The sequence below is a fragment of the Xiphophorus couchianus genome, chromosome 10 (genome assembly GCF_001444195.1).
Source record: "Xiphophorus couchianus chromosome 10, X_couchianus-1.0, whole genome shotgun sequence".
Lineage (NCBI taxonomy): Eukaryota > Metazoa > Chordata > Actinopteri > Cyprinodontiformes > Poeciliidae > Xiphophorus > Xiphophorus couchianus.
In genome coordinates this window covers 14,533,205-14,550,837 of record NC_040237.1, presented here as the reverse complement: position 1 = coordinate 14,550,837, position 17,633 = coordinate 14,533,205, and the positions used below count along the sequence as shown (strand labels likewise).

The following is a 17,633-nucleotide window of genomic DNA, read 5'->3' as shown; positions in this document are numbered from 1 at the left end:
TTGGATGGTAAAAAAGTAACTTATTCCGCCTTAACGCAGTGGTACACTGTACATTTAACGCTTTATTGCGAAACCCACGAAGCCATAAATTAACTTAGTGGGCGGGATGTTTTTGGCCATCAGATAATTAATGGTTGTGTATTTGTGCAGCATGTGGGAGTGCACCTCCCCCCTTTCCCTTCCTCTCCTGGGGTAATAAAGCCAGTTTGCACCCACAGCTCTCAGTCTGGTGTGAACAGACTGATGGAGCAGGAAATGTTTCTGTTTCTAGCCTTCATCTTGCCTCTGTAACACTCTGGCTTTAAAAATAATAAATAAGTGTTTGGGTTTTTTTTAAAATCCCATTGTGGCTCTCAGCCCCAATAAAGTGCATGACTGGTACAAAAACAGACCAACTCAGCAAGTCGGTTCACAGACAGCCTCAAAGTGGCCGATCCAATGAAGGGGCTGAAAAAAAACAGCGGAGGAGGATTCAGATGTAATTTCCTTTAAGATAATTATTAACAGGGATTAACTGGGAGTGTGACTATATGACTCTAGGAGATTTTATATGGATGACTTCACCACGATTTGGTTAACAATTATAGGAAGATCTAAGAGAAGAGAAAACATTCAAAATGATGAGTGCCCTCTGTAAAACTAATTATTGGAGATGGACCTTTAGCTGGACCAGCCATGATTGGTGGATCTGGCAGTCAAAACGTCATAAATCCAATTGTTTTCCAGTCAGTGAATGCACTATACCTACAGAAAATGCAAACATGTCATGCTACCATCAACACTCTTCAGTGTGAAAGTCCTATCGGCGGGGTGTTGAGAATGAAGTTAAAAGGCAGGAGAAGGTATTCAAAAGGCAACTATTTATTACACACACATATCTGCTGTTCTGATGTTAAAGACGAAGGTTTCTGCAGACAGGAAGTAACTCTTCTATCCCATAGCCAGCGTGTCCCCAGAACAACACCAGTCAGTCAGGATTAACCAGCCTCAGTGATCACAGCAGACGTGCGACATAAATAAGCAGGAGGTGCTCTGGCCGAGCTAAAACAACAAACCCAGACGTGGGAACCCCGACCCCAGGATGACCTCTGCTCTGACCTGCTTGTGTGGATTTCCTGCGAGCCTTCTTGATCTCCTCCTCGGTCTTGCTGGTGAGCTTGCTCTCCAGCTGCTGGGTCTTTAACTCCAGCTCCTTCTGTCTGTCGGACAGAGCTTTCCGAGCCTGAGCGAGATAACAAAAAAAACAACAAAAAACTCCAATATGAAACAGAGAAAACAAAAAACACTTACTTTGAGAGAACCAAGTCCTGTTGACTAGGTCTTTTCTTTAAAATGTGGTCCTTTCATCATAGTGATGAAAAAAAGATGACTCTCATGGAAGATGTGTGGAAGATGAGCAAACTGAGTCTGGTCTCACCTTCTCCACGGCTGCGTAACGGCCGACAAGCTGCTTCCGCAGGTCGGCGATGTGGTGGTCGAACCTCTTCATGTCCTTCTTGAAGTTCTCTCTGAACGTCAGGAAAGGTTTCTCCACTTCGCTCTGGAGCTGCTCACAAAACAAACCAGAGATCAGCACATCCAAAGAACAAACAAAAGAATGTTTACCCCGTTTCTTGAGAAAGGGCAGAGCAGGAGAACCGTCACATGTGGACCAATCAAACCTGGACTGAATTGTTCTACACTTCAGTTTTCCTTCAGTCTGAAATCACTGCTCATTTATAGATTTGCATGTTTTCAGGTTTTATTTAACGTGGGAACAAGTTTCCATCACTAGTTTTTATCTGGATTAAACTGATGCATCACTATTTGACATCCTTATCTACTGATGCTTTTCCTGAGAGAATTATAAGCTTAGGCTTTGAATCACAAGAGGATACGATTTCAACCCGTTTGCATACGAATATACACCAAAAGCCTTAATTAGCTCATGCTCTTGAGTAGCTTTCCACATTATGTCATCATCCTCTCTCGCCGAGCTTGTGAGGATGATAAATCCGAAACTACGGACTTATCCAAACCGCTCTGCTTCCTTTTCCTGATTCCCGAGCCTGTGGAGAGTTTACGTAAACACAGGCGCTTCCAGCAAAACGAATGTGACAAGATCATGTCAGTTTTTAGTTTTTGCAGCAAGTGCGTCGCTGGTTTAATGATCCTAATAAGAGACGTGGCGTTCTGCCCCAGCTGTCAGCCATGAATAAGGAGTGCAGCTCCTTCCTGTAGTCGACGCCGCAGCCCATCACTCAAAGATCATTCCCACTCAAATCCTTCCTGTCTCCTGAGAATCTGGAAGAATGCGGCACATCTGTGCATCTCTGGAGCATAACATGACCGAGGACGGGTTTCTGCCTCTCTCTCCTCTCCCATGCTTCATCTTCAACTAATCAAACGTGAAAAGTTAATTGGGATGTGTGTTTTTCACACTTGGAGGCCTTGCAACTGACTGTCGGTGGCATGTTTTCTGAAACGATCTCCTCTTATTTGCAGAGTTGCGTGCTCAAATGTTGGAAACTTGGCCTGAATTGAAAGCAGAAACAAAACACAAACACAATCCAGACTCATTTGCACAGTCAGCAATAAGTCTGTTTCCATCGTCACAGAGAAAGCAGGAGGTCGCACCACCATACAATAGAGATGGTGACGAGCGGGTGGGTTAGCGTGCGTCTTCAAACGAGGGAAAGTGATTCGCAGATTGCAGGACGTGTTGGTTTTTTCTCTAATTTTATCACAATACAAACCTAAATGTATGGTATTAAAGATTTTATGTGACGCATCAACACAAAATAGTGCAGCCGTTGTGAAATGGACATAAATGGTTTTCAACGTGTTTTTGGGGGGTGGGGGGGTTATAAATAAAAATCTAAAAAGTGCGGTGTAGATCAATATTCAGCCCCATTTCTGTAGCATTCTGAAAACAAATCCAACTGCCTTCAAAACCTGCTTCAGTCAGTCAGCTGAAAGGCCTCCATGTGCCTAATCAGTAACTAGACTCCCCCTGAGTCTGACACAAACTCTGTAAATACAGCTCGTTTGAGAAAGATGCAATAGTTTGATCTTATGTTTTTAAAGGTGCACTATTATGTGTTTTCCAGGCATATAGTGCCATTTTATAGCACAATAAAGTAACTATGTTACCTTCAGTTGTTATAAATATGCTGTATGAATACGACTAAGAAGAAAATTTAAAGCCTTTAAATTGGGCGTCTGTGTCTTTAAGAAACTCCTGCTCTTTCTGAAGCTCCGCCTTCAGGAAGTCATCGCAACCCTACGAATGGCAGAGAAAGGGTCTACGATTCACTGAAAATGGTTAAATCAAAACATATCAAGTTGTTGGAATGGCCTGGTCAAAGTCCGAATCTAAATCTATCGAGTATCTGTTGCAAATTTTGGGCACTCCGTCAAATCTGACAGACCAGAATAAAAGAATAAAAATGTAACTCTGTAGCTCTAGATATCCAAAGCTAGTAGAGTATTCTAGCATTACACACAAAAAAATATATAGTTCCACAAAGTACGGACTCAGGTGAGGATCCCACACTTCCTTCCTGTCCTGATCTGTCGGAAACGAAACCTGCAGGCAACAGATTCAGTGATGCTGCCTTAGCTCCTTCTTAACCTCAGATCTAAACATCGTGAAGTGAAGCAGATTACCTTTGAAGAGAACTTCAGATGAACCTCGGCTTCATCTGCCAGGCTCTTCTTCAGCTGGGCCCATGCCTCTCCCAGAGTCCTGGGAACAGATACGACGGGCGGAGTTAGGAGATCACAAGCTGTAAATACCTTCATCAAAACGACGCCACGTGATTTATTAGATGAGATAAAACGGGGGACGGGGGGAGTTGCCATGACGATAGGCGCAGGTATGAGGAGACAAGCTCGTGACACACACACACACACGCAGACTGTCAACCGCACACAAATGGGGCCCAGGAGCCGCCAGTGCAAAAGTTCATTCAGACACAAGCAGCCGATGAATCAAGCGAGCTAAGCCGCAGTGAGTTCAACGGGCCATTGAACTACAAGACATCAGATATCCGAGTCTCCTCTCAGCCATGAGCTCAACACAGCCGGGAGACACTCATCGTTTGTCTCTTTAATAATCCAGACGTTGGGTTTGCCTGAGAGAAAGGAAGAAGAAGAAAAAAAAAATACATGGGCCAGCTGCATGACCCTTTTGTTTTTCATTAAACTGAGGACTGTAAAAGCATCAGCCAGCAGGCGGATAGTCAAGAGGCACAAGGCCACTGGGATTCAGGACCGACGGTCTTTTTGGGCGAGCGGCTCGCTTCAAAGCCTCGCTCTGAATGGAAGACATGCGCGGAATTCCCTCTCTCTGGCATCCAACGCATTCCTGACGCTGGCCGGGGGAAAGCCTGGCACCTGCGGAGCCGCAGCCTCCAACACATCCAGAGCTGCAAAAAACCCATTTCACAGTGAATGCTTCGAGTTGTGACCAACTTTACGAATAAAAAAAAAAAAAAAAGGAAGCAATGACTGGATATGTGTCTCAAAATTAAGGCAACTCTCCATAACAAAAGCCGACTAACAACCAACTCAAAATGAGGCGGAATTATAAAAATTCTTCATAATCTTCTAGGTCCAACCAAATGTTACAGACCAGGGGTGTCAAACTCCAGTCCTCAAGGGCCGCTGTCCTGCAACTTTTAGATATGCCTCTGCTGCACCACACCTGAGTAGAATAATTAGGTCATTAAGGCTCTGGAGAACTGATCTACACAAGGAGGAGGTGATTAAGCCATTTCATTTCAGCGTTTTGTACCTGTGGCACATCTAAAAACTGCAGGACAGCGGCCCTTGAGGACTGGAGTTTGACGCCTGTGTTATAGAGTAAAGATTCCCAGCAACATGGAAAACCCACAAGAAATAATTATCAAGTCAAAGATGAGCTATTTTTAAAATTTAAATACATTTCACCCTCTAAATCTGGAGATCACAATATAAATCCTAAAATTTGGAGTTTTGGTTCTCCCTCTTGTAGGAATGCACAGATTTGAAAATTTGAGACGATATCCACATCCGATATTAGGACTGGACGACACGACTGAAAAACGTATCACGATATAAGTGCTTCATGTCAGTCGATATTGATAATTATTGATTATTTTATTAATTTATTTATTTTTTTGCTTTATATATCTGAAATCCAGCCAAACTGGTGGCATGATATTTCTTGTACTTTAAGCATTTATGAGGCTCGATGGCAAAACCTTAAACCGCTGCTGCGCAAGTTACTCAACACGTTGTTGCTAGGCAACCACACGTTACTCAACAAGTTGTTGCTAGGTAACCAAAAAGCAAGTGAGTCAGTTGATGCCACCAACCTTGCGTAGCTGGCTGTGAGAGGTTGAGCGGCTAAAGCATTTCCTCTGCCTACATCTCCCAGAATGCCTTGGGGCTCTGGATAGAATAGTCAAAGTATTGACTATTCTATCGGAAGTATTATTCACTAATATTGACCATGTGTCTATCATGAGATAACTTGTTATTGAGCCTCTCTCTCTGTGCTGACTGTGTGGTTTTGTGCAGACATTCGGTGATATTTGCTTAGTGATTCTGACAGAACGCAGAGAAGATGTACAAAAACTGAGCTATTACCACTGGAATGTCGACCCAGGAATCCCACTCCCACCACTGCTGTGATCCATGTTTACACAGCATAATATTTACAGCCAGATGAACATTTGGTTGTACAAACTGCAGGCTACAAGAGAAAGATGATACGGCTTAAAGTGATGGTTTCTGCAGTGGTTTGCTTTAAACCAAAGCAGCATGTTAGACACAGACGACATGGTGGAACAATGAACATGACCAAAGGAACCTTTTTTTGTGAACAAGCAACACTCTGAAACTTTCTCAGCAAACCTTCAAATAACTCACAGCTGGTGAAAGGAAGAGTGGAAAGAATTGAACAAAATGTAAGGTTACTTCATTAGTCTCTGAAAATATGGCAAAAGGACCCAATTAGAGTCAAGAGAAGGTAGATTCACTGAATCTACCACTGCATTAGACCCTCCTTTGTGGCTTAATAATTACTAATAAATTCTGACATGATAAAGAACTGAGCAATCCTGGAAGCAGCATTTCTTTTTGTTTTCACAGAAACAGACAGAAACTAGGAATCTGTCTTTTCGTGAACAGTTTTGAACGGTACATTGAAATTATGCGCTTTTTGACATGTTTTTTTTATTAACTATATTAAATTATTTTGTACAAGTTAGTTGCTTTTCTGTTATCTAGAAATAAAACAAAAATGTCCTGATGTTCTGTTTTTTACAGCTCTAGGCTAACAATCTTTAGCTTCTTGGATGGCAAAGTTAGCTTTGAGTGAGATGGTTAAGATTGAAGTGTGATGGAGCTCAGAGATGTAAAAACATTTTCAACAAGAAAGTGTTGAATTCTTTCAGGCTAAATACTTTAAAAAGACAGTGAAGATGAGTGAGAAGACAATTTAAGAAAACGACAAAGCCCTTTAAAAAGTGATAGGGATATAAGGTTTTGCTCCAGTCTTTGTTTAAAATTGTAAAACTGCCTTTATATTGCATGTCATGGCTGTGAAGAGACCATTTTATTTGCTGAAGCAAGTCCAGAGTTAACGAATAAATGTGCTGTAGTTGACATGAGAATGATGGAGAATACAAAGAAACTAACAGAAAACATAATGTTTGTGTCTTGTGACTCAAAGTTGTAGAAGCTTAGTGCCACTTCAAATACTATTCAGACTCGGTAAAGTGGATCCGTCAAACGTCCACAGCCCTACATGCCCCTCTGACAGGCAATCGTTTCCAGCAACACATTGGATTTTAGAGGGAAAGTGATCTCCTGCTGCAGACCCCCTTTGATTTTGCAAATCTGATACGGAGTAGAATCTGCAGCTTAAGAAAAAATGTCACATGCCTCACGGCCACATCTCGACCAAACAAATGGTAAATTCAGGAATAAACAGACGGCTGGTTCTGGTCGGATCGGAGGAACCGAGCAACAAAACGCTGATTGTCCCGTCCAACAACAGAGCCAGCCTGAGGCGAAGCATAATGAAAGTATTCTGCTGGACTTTTGTGGGTGTGGGCAGACCGAGCAGGCTGGCATAAACTGGATTCTGTTAAGGACGGCTCCGACCCACTCTCTGTCATCATGTTAATATGATGGAGCTAGCTTACATGTATGTTCGCTAAACCCTGCAGGGGAGGGTTAGCCTCATTAAACATTGCTAAATTAAGCAGTCACCTCCAATTCCCCTCCTTTCTTCTGACGCCACACTAAGAATGTAATTAAATCTATAAATTCAGAGAGGTACCAACAAAAACAACAAAACATCTGTAAAATTCACAGACTAGCAGTTAGCAAGCTAGCTACCTGTTAGCAACACTAGCCAGCAAGCGAAAATATTCACATCATGTATTTCGCTGGGTGTTTTCCTTTATCATGAATTTAAATCATTTGTCTCTAAGAAATAAAAACATGAACTGAAAAGACAACTGCCTTACTGGCATCAAATTAGCATCACTTTACTAAATAAGTATTGTACTATACGACTGTAATTTTGCGTAAGAGTTCAGACAGAGTAGCCTTTGATTTGGTCAAAGAGTGATCTGGGCAAAATGCGGATAAGACACTCAACAGAAATACTGTAAAATATTAAACATTCCACAATTAATATAGAGAAACAAGAAATTATAAGTGGAAAATAGCCATAAAAAATACTACATTTATTTATGTAGTGCCACTTTACAACAAATATCAACCCAAAGAAAAAGTAAGTGCGTAAATATGCATTAGTAGAAACATGAAAGAACATCTGCATGGTTGGCCTACGAATATATTGCTGAGTGTGGCAATATTGATCACCGTTTTCTGACTCTTTAAATTCAACACAAGGGCAAAAATATTAATATCATGCTGATTTTTCCAGAATATCACTTGAAATATAATATCCTACCAAAAACTGCACCCAACGCTGAACACATTGTTTTTGTTATAATTTTTGACTAAGCAGCCAAAGTGTCTGAATTATGAATTTTCCCTGCTGCCCTAGAACCCTAACCATAAAATACCAAAAATGACATTTATGAGTTTATGAATTATAAGAGGCTAGTTTTTCACTTGTGCATCTGCAAAACACACACACGCACGCACGCCCGCACACACTCCCCCACACACACACAAAAACAAGTTGTCATGTTGCTATGCAGAGTCACCGTTTCCTTCTGGAATTTCTTAATAAGACGAGCTAAATAGCAAGTGTCACGGTCAGAGTCCACAGCTTCTCATCTTCTGCGAGTCGTGTCTCGCTCGGCTTCCTGTTACTTTTCCATTTTCATTGCTCCTTCAGCAGACCAGACAAAGAGCTAATCTCAGCATGAACCTCCAACCCCTCTGCTGTCAGAAGAAGAGCCACTGAAAACTTTCTTACACTCTGCAGGAGCCTCACGGAGGCCCCCATCGCCACCGCGTCACACCTCCTTCCTCACTCCCTCCTTCCCAGGCGTGGGTTTTTGCCCTTCTCTCCTCTGCTCAGCTGTAACAGCCGTCACGGGTTGCAGCGTAGCGGCACCAAAATGTCCTCAGGACCCCAACTCACAACGGAACGCCTCGACTGGTCGGTTATTTGACGTGAAGCAGCCTAAATGTCTGACTAATTTAACTTTACTGCAAATTTACACCAAACAGAACTACTTGAAGCTGAGGTGAAACATCGATTCATCTCTTAAATGTGTTGTTTTTTTTAAATATAGTGATGTGGAAAGTTTTTTTTGCTCATTAATTTAACTTTAAATGATAAACACATGATTGTAATCTTGACACAACTTTAAGTAACACTTAATTTGAAGGGGTGTGAATAAGACTGACATGACACTGTGACAAACGACATAACACCTGTTATGAACATGAAGGAGTCTTTATGAATATTTATGACTTGTCATGAGGTGTCATGAGGTAGATAATGACACTTTTAATGCAAAGTTGCTTTAAAAGTTGCATTAAAAGTCAATTAAAAGTGCCAATTTTGCATTAAAGTGTCATTATCTACCAAACAATGCCAAAGAAAAATGGACTTTTAGTGCAACTTTTAAGGCAACTTTGCATTAAAAATGTTATTATTTACTGAATGACACTTCACACACTTCATGAATGATCACGACAACAGTCATAATCATTCATGTTGTGTTGATGACAGCGTCATGTCAGTCTTATGAACACAACCTTCAAATAAAGTGTTACTGGTATGGGTAAGCAGCCCACACTGCAAAATCACAAAATATTACTAAGTATCTTTAAATTATAATATCTTGTTCCACTGGCAGATTATTCCACTTATAACCAGTACTTTCCCCTCAATATTAAAGAGTTCTTGACTTCAAACAGGCTTAAAAGTTACTTCTAAATTAGTTTTATCTTATTTCAAAGTGTTCTAAGATCTAAAAAATTGGACAAAAAATACTTGATAAGATTTTGCATTTTGGCAGTGCATGCTTACATGAAGTGCTCTAAGTGAAAATATGAATTATTGTGCAAATAAACACACCCCTATGTTTAATAGAGACAATACCCAGTCTCTTTTAGATTCTATGTCAATAAGGAAAAGCTCTGTGCAAGCCCAAACCATTGACTGCCATGCTAAATAGAAGTGTGCATGCTACTTTTGGGGTTTTGTTAAGCTTCCCCACCAAAAAAAATAAGTTTTTTTAAAAATTATTATTTGTTAAAATGTAAAGCGAAATAGAAAATAGCAACAAATGGACGACAGATGCTGGAGGCACTGTTGATTTTTGAGCAACAAACTTCTTTTATATTATTATTATTTATTTCAAATATGCACATGATGCCTTATTAAAAATATATTTTATTTTACAAAATGACATGTTTCACAACATCAAATAAAACTTAAAGAAGCACAATAGACAAAGAAAATAGATAGAATATTCGAAAAGGAGTGAGAAGAAGCAAAGTTAAACAAAATGTATCTTTCTTTGACCTGCTTGAATATCGTTCCCTGATTTATAAATATTTCAGGAAAATATTCTGCCCTATTCTAACTATTCCTTTCTTTCAACATAGTAAAATATGAAAATATTACTTCAAAATACAGACCCTAGAAGTGTGGACTTCAAAATCTGCGTAAGCTTAAAGCAACAAACTACGCAGGCCAGGCAGGCGTACCGTTTCTACAGTACTGACGTGTTTCTTTAGAAAATATTCATTTATAGCAGCCATGTGTGTGACAGCCTCCTCTGAGACCAATAGGTGGGTGTAGAGTTTTTTTTTTTTTTCCACTGTCACTCACCCTTCTTCCTGGCTTGCTAGAGGGATCTGCGAGAGCTTCGAGAGATTCTTGGCGTACTCTTCTTCTATCTTTATCCTGGGAGGGACGGAGAGAACTCGATTACAACACAGCTTTTATGAAACTTGGTTTCCATATGCGTTTCCTCTATTGTGCAATAAATGGAGTGATGTGCAGCAATGAGCAGAAGAAGAAGAAGAAGAAAAGGCAAAACAAAACAGGAGGAAATGGTTTTGCTTAATGACAGCTCCTTGGTTTTCATGGTAACGTGACAAAAAAAAAAACAGTGCCGAGCGATGAAGGAAGATCAGAAAAGCCGATACCTTTCTCGTATGAACTCGGCCATATCTTTCTGCATCTGTTTACCCTTGAGCTGTTTCTGCAACAGAACCTCGAATCCAGTGATGCAACCGTTGCCCTGGGGATCCTTCCTGTCAGCCTGGGAGATAAACACAGCAAGTGCACAAGAAATGCATTGAGGAAAAAGAACCAATGAGATCAGAACTACATTAAAATGCAGCAGAGGTCCGTTTCCACCGGTTTTGCACCCCGACAGATTGACATTTCCGCCTGTTCTTCCACGCATAGTGTGGACAGAAGATGTTGGTTGTTTCCAGTAGGGATGCACAGATTGCAGTTTTCTGACCAATCACCAATCTCTAAAAAGCTTGACCTGCCAATTCTGATTTTGACCAATGCTGATTTTTTTTATTCTTTATTTTTTGTATGAAAACGTTGCAAAATGTGGCGATAAAGTTGCTAAGTTGGCAAAAGTAGGGAAGAGGGGGCGACTATTGCCAACCGCGCACTTACAGATTTCATGTGTAAGTATCGACCAATCTCTACCAAATCTCACAAATTTAAGGAAATCTGGGCCGATTTATCGGTACAAGTCAACTGGATTGAAAAATAAGCACAAAATTAAGGCTGCAAAAGGGAAACATTCTGGCTTCTGTCAGAACAGACAATTTAAACTCGTGTTCTGGAAACAAAATGCAGAAAATGTGGTGAAAATCTGTGAGCAAACTGCAGAAAATCATCTGAAAGAAATGGAATTAACGTCTAGAAAATCTAAACTAGAACCAGCAGAAGGAAATGAGGACTGTGGCTCAGTGGAACAAAGGTGAATGTGTCGAGGAACCCTTTGACCGCGTCATTGGTTAAAGAGATGATGCGGTTCCAGCACAATAAAACACATGGAGGGAATGTCTTGCACATTTTTACAGTCAGTGATGATATGTGGGTACATGCCAGGTGAAGGAGGAGGGTAAATGGCAGCCTTTAGCTCTACAAGTTTGCACAGGTGGGCATTTCAGGGTGCATCATTCACACCAGTCCTGCTTACTGCTCTTTAAGTGAACTCTACTTTATTTGCCAAGAAAATCCGGTTCGTTTAGGAAGGTGTGAATGCGTCATCAAACTATGAAGTGGACCAAAAATTGAGAACTCTGGTCCACCTAAAAACCTGGTTGAAGTGAACTCTAGTGTGGGTTGAATCCCCATATGAATGGCAATCGGACCAGAGGCCACCCCAAAAGCAGGAAGTGTGTTATAGTCCAGGGCATCATGGGTAAATACAAGAAAAACAAATGCCTGTGCCTTGCAATAGTGGGAGAAATGGCTCATGTTTTTTTGGGTTTTTTTTACCAAAAACAAAATTCTTCAACTGCTAAAATCTGACACCACTATTTTTGTTTACATTTTGTAAAGAAGGAAGTTGCCCTCATGTCTTCTTCAGAGCTTTTCATATTGTTTCATTCAGTGGTTCTTGGTGCAGCGCCACCACAGGTGAGGAGGGGAAAAAGGTTTGGCTTGTTTGACACAGTGTAACGTGAAATCAAGCCGATGCAGCTGAAAACGTAACAAATGCCGCAATTTTGGTCCCCGATCAAACCAAGGACTCTGATGGTGCGACTTCTGACACAAAAATAAATTCTACTAATTCTCAAAAACATTTTGCTTTTCCTTTTACAGAGAGAAATCTTTTTCCAAAACACGCGATAAGAATATTCCCCCCTCTGGAAGTGACTGCAGTGTGTCAGAGTGCTACAAGCACGGCGTGCACCTGGTAGAGATTACGCTGCAGGGGTGGGAGATGTCCAAACAGAGCAGCAGAGGCCCGCTGGCTCGCTGCGTTCCAGCCCGTTACTTGGTACCGTGTCATCCCACTGTGCCGTGTTCTGTATCACGGAACAGCCCGGCGCTGACTCTCTGTCTGCAGAGTGGACTCACGTCGAAAGATGAAAAGATCTGGTGTTATTTTTTGCTTAGGTTTTTTTGTTCTCACTGACTCATAAGGAAGCTAGCTTGGAGATTTTCCCCCCTCAGGAAGAACTTTGTCAGCAGAGACAGAGTCTATAATTTCTCCTCCATCACAACTCGTTTCCCCTAGTAGAGTATCTCCATCTTCCAGCTTCGCTCCATAATTTGTTCTCTAGTTCAAAATTTACAAAATATGTTGAGAGAAATAATCCAGAGATGGAAACAAATGGAAGGGAAAACAACGTGTTTGGCCGTGAAGCCTCTCTATCCACTTTAGAGGTTCACATGGTGATTTGATGATGGTTTTTTAAAACATGTCTCTGCAAAGCCTCATGCAGCCGAGTCCAAAATGATTCAACTTTAAAGTAGTCTTCCAGTTTCAATTGGAAGTAGTAATAGCCTTTTGTTGGAACTCAAATCTGATGGATAATCTGTGAGGTAAGAGAAAGATTAAGGTGATGACACGGAGTTGCTCCAACCTCATGTAATTTCCGAATTGAGATGAACTTCTTGGTTGGATAAAAATAATTTTAAATAATTAAAATGACTTAAAATTATAATTATAATTTTGAGCTTATCTGTAGGTTTTCATCAGGCTACTGTTACTCCTTCACCAGACACTCCTGGTGCTAAAGGCTAATGCTAACGCTACAATTCATTTTGCTCTATTCGTTTCCAATAGATGCTTGAAGTAGTGTTTTTCTCTTTTGCCATCTGCGCCTTCGGATTAAGGTCAAGCCTTTTTTAAACCGTAGTGACCCTGAGACGGCCGTTCATGCTGTCATCAGTTCCAGAATTGACTATTGCACCCAACAGTGGAGAGCTGTAACCATCCCCATTTTGTTCAGAATGCTATGAAAACTGAATTGCAGAAATGAATGTGCAGAACCTTGAGGAAAACTTACCCAGAAGTAGTCACAGTAGCTCCACTCGTCGGGTTTCAGCAGCTGCTGTTCGGCCATAAAGATTGGAGACGGAAACGTCACACAGTTGATCTGTGGGATGAAGACAGAGAGAGGTTGGTGATGGATCTGTATCGGAGTGTTGGACCTATTAAGAATAGCGACACTATGGTCATTAGAGAAGTTATTGGAAAATGAAATCTGCATCTCCATAAAGCTCATCAGCAGAGGCGCTTTCCTCAAGCAGCTCAGATTTTTCCACCACTATTTTTCCACACATTTGTTTTATTATATAACACTTTGTTGGTTTTTGACCATTGAACTCTGACATGTAGGTAAAGTTTACTTATTTACTCACTTAATAAACTTTACATGAACATGCCTGCATGCAGCACTCTGCGAAAAGCTTGTCTTTCTGCCGGAGAACTGTCAAGTCAGCAGTTTTCCCATGATTGCAGTCAAAACACAGCAGTCTATAATTTTATAAAAATATTTCCTCTTTAATGTGGAGGTTTACAGGGAAACTGAATTTTGAGTTTTTATGAGCCGTAAACCCAAATTCTAAACACTAACAGAAATGAATGCTTGGAAAATACGACTTTTAAGTGTTATTAATCTATATAACATTTTAACTTCACTCTTTTAAAGTTTAATTTCAGAAAGAAAGTAACTTTTTGAAGATATTCTGACTGATTGAGATGAATGTATTTACATACATACATGCATCTTAATATAGTTTGCACTCTCGCTCTGCAACCAGGACACACCAAAACAGAGAATGATTTAAATACGACACAGCTCACCTCTGTTTCCCGTTTTTATTCATCTTAGGGAAGGTATTTTCAGTGTGTGTCGCGGTGGTGTTCTGACACAACACTGTGAATTTATCAACCAACATCCTGAATTACCTAATATTGCTTTTTAAATTGTCCTGCAAAAGTTAACAGCAGTTTGTCGGTTTTCTTCCCTGGAGTCACCAGCGCTATACGTCTGATCAAAATGTGATTGCAATTACTTCTTCTATCACATGCAAAAAGCATAAATAACTGCTTTCAATTAAACCACGAAGGAGAAGTAAGTTTCAGTGAGCTGCAAGTTTACCCAAAATATCGCTAAGGTTGTTTTTTTCTTTACATCTTTTGCGTCGGAGGCGTCCAACAAAATATCCCCCAGAAAAAAACAGAAAATGCATCTTCATAACCACAACTTCTGTCTTTCTCAGCCTGCAGGGAAGATGCACAGCTTTGTTTCAACAAAACGTCAGTGGCAGCCCGTTGGCACAGCCTCTCTTTGCAGAGGAAGCTGGTAAGCAGAAGTCTGCTGATGACTTTTCCAGAGGCAATATTAAAACTGCCATGGAAAGAAAAGGAGTAAAAGGCCTCTTTTCCAAGTTTACTTTGGAATATGTGCTATAATTTCTCAGAGGGAAATGCCTCCTCAGTAGAGGTAAAGGGTTAGAGTGTCAGAAGGGCTTTAAACAAAACCCCTGCTTCCTTTTGTAAAGATCTCCAATGAGAGGCTACATTTGTTTGACGCATTCCTTGATGAACAAAGGCGATAAGGAGCGTAAAGAGTGAGAGTCATTGATTCGAATTATCCCCAAATTTCTAACATAACATCCAGCACCCATTCCCGTTGTGACAATTAAACTACAAACTTAAATGCACCTTATTGGTATTTTATATGACAGAAAATAAAAAGTAATCTTAAATATTATTTTTCTTTTAGCTTATTTTTCTAAATCCGAAAAGCGTGGGGTGTCCCAGTGCCAAGGCAATTTATTTGGTGTATGTAAACTTCTGGTTTCAAATGTAACTAATTTATGAATCTCGGTTTGATGAATTCGTTTTTTAAACACCTAGTCAAAAACACAAAGCCAAGACTGCCACTAGGTGGCAGTAATTCACCAAATTGGTTCAAATTGTAACATAATTTGCTACAAAGTAGTGTTTTCCTTTAAGAAAAACTTACCAAAACAACTCAAGAAGCAATCCTGTGTCTGTTTCTACTGTCTGACTTTGTTTTTGTTTTTTAATATGAGCTAAGAAAGTTCAGCATAAACCATGATGTCAAAACTTTTGTTTTACGTGTTCATAAAACAAAAGTTTTATATTGGGTTGAAGAATAAACTCTTCTAAATTTTCACTCCTTATCCACCTATGTAATCTTATATACATATTTATAATAATAAAACCTATCAATATAGTATCTATTTAAGTTTAGCTACAGTGGATGAAGATTTATTATTTCTTTCAATTTCACCAAGAAACAAAACTAGTGTCAACACAAAACACACAGACAATAATTGTCTAATAATATTATATGTTAAATCCAGCAATAATCATCTGTCTATATGATCATTTGAACAGTTTTATGTTTGGACTTAAGTTCAAACCTAAGTTCAATATTCAAATGATTCCACACACTGACTCCACTTACTGATACACAAACTAAGTGGAGACTATGCTCAACAAAATACCAGCATCTTGCAGAATTAGCAAAACAGTTTTATAATTACAACAGGTCAACAGACTCATTCTTCACTTGAGTTTAGTCTCGTAAACAACAATAAGAAACAGCCCAACTCACAAAGCTGCTGCTATTGTTAGCACTTTGTGAGATGCTGCATACGCCTCTCAGATACATTTAGAATATAAAGTCTTAACAATGAACATGCTCTAAAAGCTGATGTGAGGAACTGTAATTACCACGTCATGGTTAAACTGCTAAATAAGCATCGACTGTGAAAAGTGTGATTGTCAGTCATTTTCCACAGTCACGTGTTGCTAGAGTGGGGCCTTGGTTATTAACCGAATAATTGGCAGAGATTTTCCAACTGCATGCTTGTTTAAAAAGCCCGTCCCCTCCGTCTTAGGCCTGCAGCGGCTGCATGTTCCAGTTGTCCACATGGGAAAGTTTCAGAAAGCTACCACCAGTTTCTCACCAGACGCTTCGCTGAACCAGCTGTGTGTGTATCTACAGCTGTGCAGCTACTTTTGTTTGTTTTTTTTGTGCATTTGCAATTAGCACAAACAGAAGTGGCCTGAGGTGTTTTATGTCTCATGAAAATACAATACAGTGAGACTTTCATCCTTTGATCTTGCTGGAAAGAGGCTTTCTTTGCACCTACCTCACATGTGAAAAACAAACTAGACGTGGGTGAAGCATGGCTTCAGCCAAGGCTGCTGTGTGTACGTTACAGAAGCTGGTCCGTCTATGCTATTTCGCTAACACAGGAGATCAAAATGAAATGTGACTCCCATCACTCCGAACAGAACTCCCAAAGAGTTCTTTTAAAATAGCTAAATGAACCTTGTTGCTGAAATCCCAAACTAATTTGGTAATAATGTTAGTCATTTTTATCAGCCCACATGCCCAGACAGAATTTGGCAGGGGGAATCAGACATTTCGAATGGACTAAAATGCTGTCAGCTGTTGAGCGGTATGTGCGAACTAACTGCTGCCAATGGTCATGCGATGACTGTGAGATTCACACAGCTGGGCCGTTTCAGCATACCACATGTTGATGTTTAGAGGTTCTAAACAGAGTCGGAGGGTCGACAGCTCAAGTGTGAAAAAAAAGTGAAGTGCTCAAAATGTTCTGTTAAAACAACAAACTGTTGCTTAGACAAAGCAAATGTGCCACCATGAAGCAAGACTTTACAAGGCAACGGTGGACATAAATGCTTAAACTCAAGGTGCATTCACACCAGCCCTGTTTAGTCCGCTTTAATCAAACTCTAGTTTGTTTGCCTAGAAAGTCTTGTTTGTTTGAGGTGTGAATACGCAATCGAAGTCTGATGTGGATCAAAAAAGCGAGCTCTGGTCCACCTAAAAACCTAGGTCTCGGTTCAGTTGAAGTGAACTGTGGTGTGGTTCGAATGCATACATGAATGCCAAGCGGACCGGAGATTGCTCCGAAAGCAGGAAGCGAACTATAGGGCCTTCTGGGTTCATAGGCTCATTCCAAAGAGAAAAAGAAAAAAATATTACCAACTTCCTGCAGTCAATAGCTACAGACTTCCAAATTAGCTGAAAAACAATTCATAAACAGCTTAATTGAATCAGTTATCATGACCAAGTAGCTGCATCAAAGCCTTAGATCGACAAAATGTTCGATGCAGTGCTGCCACTGGACTCTAGAGCAGAGGAGATATGTTTGGCTGGATGAT

At 40.4% G+C, this 17,633-nt stretch overlaps 1 protein-coding gene across 2 annotated transcripts in view; it reads right to left on the bottom strand.

Moving 5' to 3' along the window:
- The window catches only part of gas7b (growth arrest-specific 7b), a 56,604-nt gene that overhangs the window by 4,675 nt on the left and 34,296 nt on the right, over positions 1-17,633 (bottom strand). For both annotated transcript variants that reach the window (XM_028029573.1, XM_028029574.1), the window contains exons 6-11: positions 13,465-13,554; positions 10,621-10,736; positions 10,301-10,375; positions 3,649-3,727; positions 1,418-1,546; positions 1,099-1,222 (exon numbers count right to left, since the gene is read on the bottom strand). In XM_028029573.1, the coding sequence (XP_027885374.1) occupies positions 1,099-1,222; positions 1,418-1,546; positions 3,649-3,727; positions 10,301-10,375; positions 10,621-10,736; positions 13,465-13,554 (613 nt within the window). The remainder of the gene's footprint in view (positions 1-1,098; positions 1,223-1,417; positions 1,547-3,648; positions 3,728-10,300; positions 10,376-10,620; positions 10,737-13,464; positions 13,555-17,633) is intronic.